Source organism: Mus pahari, chromosome 21 (assembly GCF_900095145.1).
Source record: "Mus pahari chromosome 21, PAHARI_EIJ_v1.1, whole genome shotgun sequence".
Classification (NCBI taxonomy): domain Eukaryota; kingdom Metazoa; phylum Chordata; class Mammalia; order Rodentia; family Muridae; genus Mus; species Mus pahari.
The window spans coordinates 41,565,485-41,575,397 of record NC_034610.1 but is presented as its reverse complement, the minus strand read 5'-3'; the positions used below and the strand labels follow the sequence as shown (position 1 = coordinate 41,575,397).

At 39.1% G+C, this 9,913-nt stretch overlaps 1 protein-coding gene across 1 annotated transcript in view; it reads left to right on the top strand.

Annotated features, from left to right (window-relative positions):
• Window positions 1-9,466: 9,466 nt before the first annotated feature.
• The window catches only part of LOC110337975 (vesicle-associated membrane protein 7-like), a 970-nt gene continuing 523 nt past the window's right edge, over window positions 9,467-9,913 (top strand). The window contains exon 1 of the mRNA XM_021221116.2: window positions 9,467-9,911. Coding sequence (XP_021076775.1) covers window positions 9,572-9,911 — 340 coding nt within the window. The 5' untranslated portion in view covers window positions 9,467-9,571. The remainder of the gene's footprint in view (window positions 9,912-9,913) is intronic.

The following is a 9,913-nucleotide window of genomic DNA, read 5'->3' as shown; positions in this document are numbered from 1 at the left end:
CTCTACCTCCAAAAATTCTACCAACTTCCAATAGCCTGAAAGTTGGAACTGGCTTTTAGCACAAGGGCCTCTGGGAAGCATTTAGATCTAAACAATAGCAGTATCATATTAAACTTCTCTCGGTTTCCTACTTCTGGGATCTAGGATATGTAAATCATCATTATATATCTAAAACTTTCTCTGCAAGCTATAGCATCTTCCAGAAAGCAAAGCTAGGATCAACAGGTACCAACTATAAGGAAGTACAATTACAAAGATGTCCAAGTCCTTGGCAGATCTACAAATTGAGAAGAAAGAAGTATAGCTCAGAAATACATTTTTACAAATGATTAAAGGATAGCAGAAGTAGATCTCCCTCTCCTTTCTCCCTCTCTCTGTCTCTCTCTGTGTTGCTGTCTCTGTCTCTCTGTGTATGTGTAGAGGAGGTATAATCATAAGATCTGGAACTGCAACAGACAAGTGAGTCAAGAATGAGGTGGGGGCTGGTGAGATGGCTCAGTGGGTAAGAGCACTGACTGTTCATCTGAAGGTCCTGAGTTCAAATCCCAGTAACCACATGGTGGCTCATAACCATCTGTAACAAGATCTGACGCTCTCTTCTGGAGTGTCTGAAGACAGCTACAGTGTACTTACATATAATAAATAAATAAATCTTTTTTAAAAAAGAAAAAGCTCTATCCTTTTCGCTAGCCCACTCTGGCCACATGACAGTCCAGTTCCTTCCCCTCCTGGTTTCCTCATACCTGCCTCAGCACTTTTTTACTACTGAAATGCCTCTTCCCTATCTCCTCACTTGTCACATAATACTGTCTTCAAGTGGCTATAGGACTGAAGTTGACATCTGCTTTTAGCAAAGAAAAAAAATCTTTTATGAAAAGATCCACTCTTCCTAGATAGATTTTAAGTATTTGATTTTTGTTACTGGGAAATACCACATGTTGGCCTTATATCTAATGCTCTGTTGGGTAGAGATTTTAAATATGGTTCTGTAATCTAAGCAAATAATTCCTTATCACCCCCAAAGAAATGTGGATGTCAATGTTTCAGAAGACTGCATGAGCATACAGGTAAGATCTAAGATGGCTCCTCCCTCCCTCCCTCCCTCCCTCCCTGCCTATCACCCCGTGCTCTGCATTGCATCTGTGGAAACCTGACATTATCCTTGGCTGTCAAGTGTCAGGCCCAATCACAGCACTTCTGGGATTCCTTCTGTCAGGCAAGAAATCCTATCCAGGACTCAAAGGCTAGGTTATTACTCATGATAAGAAAGCTAGTAATGGTCTGAAGAAGCTGAAAAGGATCCCCCACCCCGCTTTGGCTGCCTGACTGAATCCTGATAAAAATACTAGCTTCATAAAGTCAGCATTAGAAATATGCCATATTCCACTTCTCTTTAAATCAAACTTTGTTACCTGTCCCATTTATTGAATAATTAGAAATCTATTATTTCTAATTATTATGTCTAACCTTTAACTTATTATTTCTAATTATTATGTCTAACCTTTTATTAGACATTAGAGGTATGGATTTTATAATCAGAATATTCTTTTATGTTTTGGTCACTGTTTTTCTATTACTAGGTAAAAATAATATTCTTGAATGTGTAATTTCTTTTAAAAATATAAATCAATATGGAATCAGAATTAATATTCAAAGAGTAAGTTCTGTTTTGTGCTCTTGGACTTCTGGGGAGATTTACTTGAAACTCTAAACATGCATTTATTCTTTGGACAGCTATCCCTCGTGTGGTGATTTGAATGGGAATGGCCATCACAGACTCATATGTTCGAATGCTTGGTGCATAGGGAACGGCACTATTAGGAGGGGTGGCCTTGTTGGAGTAGGTGTGTCACGGTAGGGGCAGGCTTTGTGGTCTCACACATAGCCTAAGCTATGCACAGTATAACACGGTCTCTTTCTGCTCTCTCCACGTCCAGATGTAGCACTCTCAGTTCCTTCTCCAGCGCCATATCTGCCTGCAGGCCACTATGTTTTCTGCTGTGATGATATTGGACTACGATTCTGAAACCATAAACCAGCCCTAGTGAAATGCTCTCCTTTGTAAGAGTTGCTGGGGCCCGTTCTCTCCCCCTCCCAGCTCCACTGCCTTCCCTTCCTGGGAGGCCTGCCTGGCCCCAGGAAAATCCAGGTTAGACCCCCTGACCTGCCTACCCCTGCCTGTCTGATCCACCTAGGGCACAGCCAGCAGAGATGAGCTGCCTATACCCCTCCCCTGACCCCACCGGGAACATCTAGGTTAGACCCCTCCCACCAATCCCCTCTTTACCTGGAGCACAGCCAGCAGAGGTGAGCAGCTTGCTGTTCCCTGAGCTCCACTGTCAGGCCCAAGGCTCTGCCTGCCTCTCTGAGGAGTCCTGTCAGCATCGGGAATATTCAGCTAACACCAGGCACAATCAGATAGCTAAAGGCTAATGCAAGAACATGACCAACAAGAATCAGGGCAATATGGCAACACCAGAGCCCGGCTATCCTACCTATCCTACCAGAGCAAGCCCTGGATATCCTAACACAGGCACAGTACAAGAAGATGACCAAGTACAATCTCATAAAGATATGGGCCTTTAATGGGGAAATGAATAAGAAATACAGGAAAATACAATCAAGCAGGTGAAGGAAATGGATAAACCTGTTCAAGACCTGAAAATGGAAATAGAAACAATAAAGAAAACACAAACTTAAGGAATCCTGGAGATGGAAAACCTAGGCAAGAGAATGGGGAAGGACACTTCATATTCATCACTTTCATTCATACGTATGAAAGCATTACCAACAGAAGACAAGAGATGGAAGAAAGACTCTCAGAATAGAAGATATGATTAAAGAAATTCATACATCACTAAAAAAAGTTAAATCTAAAAACTGTCTGACACAAAACATGTAAGAAATCTGGGATACTATGAAAAAGACTAAACCTAGAGAATAATAGAAATAGAAGAAGACTCCTAGCTTCAAGGCCCAGAATATATTTTCAAAAAAACTATAGAAGAAAATTTCCTCAACTTAAAGAGAGAGATACTTGTAAAGATATAAGAAACTTATGGAACACCAAATAGATTGGACCAGAAAAGAAAAATTTCCCACCACATAATAATTAAAACACTAAATGTACAGGAAAAAAGAATATTAAAAGCTACAAGGGAAAATGGCCAAGAAACATATAAAAGCAGACCTATCAGAATTATACCTGACTATTATAACAGAGACTCTACAAGCCAGAAGGGTCTGGGCAGATATCTCGCAGATCCTAAGAGAGCACATGTCAGCCTATAGTACTATACACAGCAAAATTTTTAATAACCATAGAGGGAAAAATGAGATATCCCAAGGCAAAAGCAAATTAAAGAAATTATCTCTCTATATGTCCAGCCCTACAGAAAATAATAGAGGGAAACTCCAACCCAAGGAGGTTAACAATAGCCAAGAAAACACAGAACATAAATAATTACACACCAGCAAAAGCAAATAAGGGAAGCTCACATGCGCGCGCGCACACACACACACACACACACACACACACTACCACCAACATCAAAATAACAGGAATTAACAATCATTGGTCATTAATATCTCTCAATATCAATGAACTCAATTCCCCAACAAAAAGACACAGGCTAACAAACTGTATACATAATTAAGATCCACCATTATTCTGCATACAAGAAATAGACCTCAGCAACAAAGATAGAAACTACCTCAGAGTAAAGGGCTGGAAAAATGTTTTCTAAGCAAACAGACCCAAGAAGCAAGCTGGAGTAGCCATTTTAATATCTAAAATAATAGACTTTCAACCAAAAGTAATCAAAAGAGATGGGGAAGGACACTTCATATTCATCAAAGAAAAAAAATCCACCAAGATGACATCTCAGTTCTGAACATCTATTTCACAAATGCAAGGGAACCCACATTTGTAAGAGAAACATTACTAAAGCTTAAATCACACATTAAACTCCACACATTAATAGTGGGAAATGTCAACACCCTTCTCTTACCAATGGACAGATCATCAAGATGGAAATTAAACAGAGAAATAATGAAACTAGCAGATGTGGTGAATCAAATAGACCTAACAGATATCTACAGAACATTTCACCCAAACACAAAAGAATGTATCTTCTCAGCTCCTCACAGAACCTTCTCCAAAATCGACCATATACAAAGCAAACCTCAACAGATACAAGAAACTTGAAATAACCTCCAGTATCTTATTCGACCACCATGGATGAAATCTGGACTTCAACAGCAACAGAAACAACAGAAAGCCTACAAACTCATGGAAACTGACCAACTCTCTACTTAGTGACGACTGGGTCTGGAAAGAAATAAACAAATTAAAGGCTTTCTGGCATTCAATGAGAATGAAGCCACAACATATCCAAACTTATGGGACACAATGAAAGCAGTGCTAAGAAAAAAAGTTCATAGCACTAGATGCCTTCATAAAGCAATTAGAGAGTTCTCTTACCAGCAATTTAAAAGCACACCCAAAAGCTCTACAACAAAAAGAAGCAAACTTACCCAAGAGGAGTAGAGAGCAGGAAATAATCAAATCCGAGGCTGAAATTATAATAAATTAGAAACTAAGAGAATAATACAAAGAATCAACGAAACCAAAAGCTGGTTCTTTGTGAAAAATCAACAAGATAGACAAACCCTTAGTGAATCTAACTAAAAAGCATAGAAACAGTATCCAAAGTAATAAAACCATAAATGAAAGGGGGGCATAATAGACACTGAGGAAATCCAAAGAATCATTAGGCCTTAATTTAAAAGCCTATACTACAATTGGAAAATTTGAAAAAAATCTGAATGAAATGGACAATGTTCTTAATAGATCCCATTTACCAAAGTTAAATCAAGATTAGGTAAACAATTTAAACAGTTCTATAACCTGTAAGAAAATAGAAGCAGTCATCAAAAGTCTGCCAACTGGGGAAAATAAAAGCCCAGGGCCAGATGTTTTTAGCACAGAATACTACCAGACTTTTAAAGAATAGCTAACACCAATACTCTTCAAACTATTCCACAAAATAGAAACAGAAGGAACATTGCCAAACTCATTCTATGAGGCCAGTCACCCTGATGCCTAAACCATATGAAGACTCAACAAAGATAATTTTAGACTAATTTTCCTTATGAACATTTATGCAATAATACTCAATAAAATTTTCACAAACTGAATCCAAGAACACATGAAGAGGATCATTCATCATGATTAAGTTGGCTTCATCTCGGAGATGATTTTTCAACATGCAAAAATCTGCCATTATAATCCACCATATAAATTAACTGAAAGAGAAAGCGCCACACAATCATCTTATTAGATGCTGGAAAAGCCTTTGACAAAAGCCAACACCCCTTCCGGATGAAAGTCTTAGAGCGATCAGGGATACAGGCTCTAAACACAATAAAGGTAATATACAACAAGCTGACAGCCGGCATCAAATTAAATGGAGAGAAATTTAAAGAAATTCCACCAAAATCAGCGACAAGACAAGGCTGTTCACCCTCTCCATATTTATTCACTATAGTACTTGAAATTCTAGCTGGAGCAATAAGCCAAGCCAACTAAAGGAGATCAAAGGTATACAAGTTGGAGAGGAAGAAGTCAAAGAATTGCTATTTTCAGATGATACATGTGATAAGTGACCCCCAAAATTCTGCCAGAGTATTCCTACAGTCAGTAAACACCTTCAACAATGTGTCTGGATTCAAAATTAACTAAAAAAAAACCAGTAGCCCTTCTTTATATGAATGATAAATGGGCTGAGGAAGAGATTAGGGAAACAACACCCTTCACAACATCCACAGATAATTTAAAATATATTGGTGTAACTCTAAGCAAGTGAAAGACCTGTATGACAAGAACTTTAAGTCTCTGAAGAAAGAAATTGAAAAAGATATCTGACGATGGAAAGATCTCTTGTGCTCCTGGATCCACAGGATTAACATAGTGAAAATGGCTGTCTTACCAAAAGCAATGTACAGAATCAATTCAATTCCCACAAAATTGAAACACATTTTTTCAACAGACCTTGAAAGAGCAATTCTCATCTTCACATGGAAAAACAGAAAACTAAAGATAGCTAAAACAATTCTGAACAATAAAAACTTCTGGAGGAATCACAATCCCTGATCTCAATACAGAGAAATAGTAATAAAAACTGCATGGTATGGGCATAAAAACAGACATGTTGATCCATAGAACCAATCAAAGTCCCAGAAATAAACCCACAGACCCATGGACACTTGACAGAGAAGGCAAAACCATACAATGGAAAAAAGAAACCATCTTCAACAAAAAGCACTGGTCTAACTGGATGTCTGCATGTAGAAGAATACAAATAGGTCCATGTTTATCACCCTGTATAGAACTCAAGTCCAAGTGGATTCAAGACCTCAGCATAAAAGCTATACACTAAATCTAATAGAAGAGGACCTGGAACTAATAGCCTTGAACTAATTGATACATAAGACAACTTCCTGAACCAAACACTGACAGTTCAGGTACTAAGCTCAACAATTAACAAATGGGACCTTATGAAACAGAAAAACTTCTGTAAGGCAAAGGACACCATCAATAGGACAAAATGGGAGGATAAAACAGTGGCCTATAGAATGGGAAAAGCTCTTCATTAATCATACATCTGACAAACGACTAATATACAAAGTATATAAATAACTCAAGAGATTAAACCCAATAACCCAAACAACCCAAGTGAAAAATGGGATACAGAGCTAAACAGGGAATTCTCAAAAGAGCAATCTCTAATGGCCAGGAAGCACCTAAAGAAATGTTCAACATCTTTAGTCATCAGGGAAATGCAAATCAAAACTCTGAGATTCCATCTTACACCAGTGTAAGATAAAAAACTCAAGTGACAGCAGATGCTGCCAAGGATGTGGAACAAGGGGAACACTCCTCCATTGCCGATGGAGTACAAACTTGTACGGCCACTTTGGAAATCAGTTTGGGGCTAGTTCTACCTCAAGACCTAGCTATACCACGCCTAGGAATATACCCAAAATATGTTCCACCATACTACAAGGACACTTTCTCAATTATCTTAATAGCAGCTTTAGTCATAATAGCTAGAAACTAGAAACAACCCAGATATTCATCAACTGAAGAATGGATAGTGAAAAATGTGGTAAATGTATACCATGGAATACTACTCAGCTATTAAAAAGAAGGACCTCATGAGATATGCAGACAAATGGATGGAACTATAAAATACCATCCTGAGTGAGACAACATAGAACCAGAAACACATGGTATGTGTTTCTTCTTGTGGTTATTATTTTTGTGGTTATTATTCATAAATTACAGGAAAACTATGCTACAATCCACAAAGAAGCTAAGTAATAGGGAGGGCTCCAGAGGAGGGTGCTTGAATCTCACTCAGAAGGGGAAATAAAATAGACACGGAGAGAGGGAACAGAATGGGAGAGAGGCTGGGAAGACATGGAGAGAGGGAACAGAATGGGAGAGAGAGGCTGGGGATGGGAACAGGTTGTGGATCAGATGTGGGGCAGACAAATAGCAACTGGTAGTAAAAATAAACTTGAAATATTCCTGGTCACTGAAACTTATAGAAGAGAAAGTAGGGAAGTGCCTCGAAGATATGGGCACAGGGGAAACATTCCTGAACAGAACAGCAATGGGTTGTACTGTAAGATCAAGGATTGACAAATGGGACCTAATAAAATTGCAAAGCTTCTGTAAGGCAAAGGACACTGTCAATAAGAAAAAAAGGCCACCAACAGATTGGGAAAAGACCTTTACCAATCATAAATCCAATAGGGGACTAATATCTATCTATCTATCTATCTATCTATCTATCTATCTATCTATCTATCTATCTATCTATCTATCTATCTATCTAAAGAACTCAAGAAGTTGGACTCCAGAAATCCAAATAACACTATTAAAAATAGTGTACAGAGCTAAACAAAGAACTCTCAACTGAGGAATACCGAATGGCTGAGAAGCACCTGAAAAAAAATGTTCAACACCCTTAATCATCAGGGAAATGCAAATCAAAACAACCCTGAGATCCTACCTCACACCAGTCAGAATGGCTAAGATCAAAAACTCCAGTGACAGCAGATGCTGGCAAGGATGTGGAAAAAGAGGAACACTCCTCCATTGCTGGTGAGATTGCAAGCTTGTACACCACTCTGGAAATCAGTTTGGCGGTTCCTCAGAAAATTGGACATAGTACTACCTGAGGATCCAGCAATACCACTTCTGGGCATATACCCAGAAGATGCTCCAACTTGTAATAAGGANACATGCTCCACTATGTTCATAGCAGCCTTATTTATAATAGCCAGAAGCTGGAAAGAACCCAGATGTCCCTTAACAGAGGAATGGATACAGAAAATGTGGTACATTTACACAATGGAGTACTACTCTGCTATTAAAAACAATGAATTTATGAAATTCTTAGGCAAATGGGTAGATCTGGAGGATATCATCCTTAGTGAGGTAACCCAATCACAAAAGAACACACATGATATGCACTCACTGACAAGTGGATATTAGCCCAGAAACTCAGAATACCCAATATACAATTTGCAAATCACATGAAACTCTAGAAGAAGGAAGACTAAAGTGTGGATACTTTGATCCTTCTTAGAAGGGGGAACAAAATACCCTGGGAAGGAGTTATAGAGACAAAGTTCAGAGTTGAGACTGAAGGAATGACTCCAGAGACTGTCCCACCCAGGGATCCATCCCATAAACAACCACCAAACCCAGACACTATTGCAGATGCCAACAAGGTTTTGCTGACAGGACTCTGATATAGCTGTATCCTGTGAGGCTATGCCAGTGCCTGGCAAATACAGAAGTGGATGCTCACAGTCATCTATTGCCTGGAACACAGATTCCCCAATGAAGGAGCTAGAGAAATTACCCAACGAGATGGAGGGGTCTGCAGCCCCATAGGAGGAACAACAATATGAACTAACCATTACCTCCAGAGCTCCCTGGGACTAAACCACCAATCAAAGAAAACACACATCATTGACATTACTGATTTCATAAAAAAGCAAGAAACAAACAAACAAACAAAAACCCAGAAGTTTCCTCTTCACAAAGAACTGACCAGAAGCTCAACAAAACACAGAAAATAACCATATCTAGTGTTTCAAATGTAAAGTAACAATATATGTGTATTTTTCCATATATTATCTAAAATTACAGTGAAATCTCCCACATGCTCATGAGAGCCAATAGCAAAACCTGTGACCTACCTGGATTCAGTATCTCCTTCTGTTGCTAAGCTTGCATTAGCCACAGTAAGAATCCATACCATGGCCACGTGGGAACGCTATTTATCAGGGGCCCTGATTACTATACTAGTACATGTTGTGACTCTTAAAATATACAGTGTTTTAAAGGCATAGTTAGGCACATTAAGAGAGGCATCTCGGCGTCAGGTCCTATCCACCTCTGGTTTCAGGCAGTGAGCGACCCTGGGAGGACCTGCGCCCCTTAGTCAAGAGCCCGAGTGCCCGCCAGAGGGTACCCGGTCAGATTGAAGTCATGGCCATTCTTTTTGCTGTTGTTGCCAGGGGAACCACTATCCTTGCCAAACATGCTTGGTGTGGAGGAAACTTCCTGGAGGTGACAGAGCAGATTCTGGCTAAGATACCTTCTGAAAATAATAAACTAACTTACTCACATGGCAATTATTTGTTTCATTACATCTGCCAAGACAGGATTGTGTATCTTTGTATCACTGATGATGATTTTGAGCGTTCTCGAGCCTTCAGTTTTTTGAATGAAGTAAAGAAGAGATTCCAGACAACTTATGGTTCAAGAGCACAGACTGCACTTCCTTATGCCATGAATAGCGAGTTTTCAAGTGTTTTGGCTGCACAACTG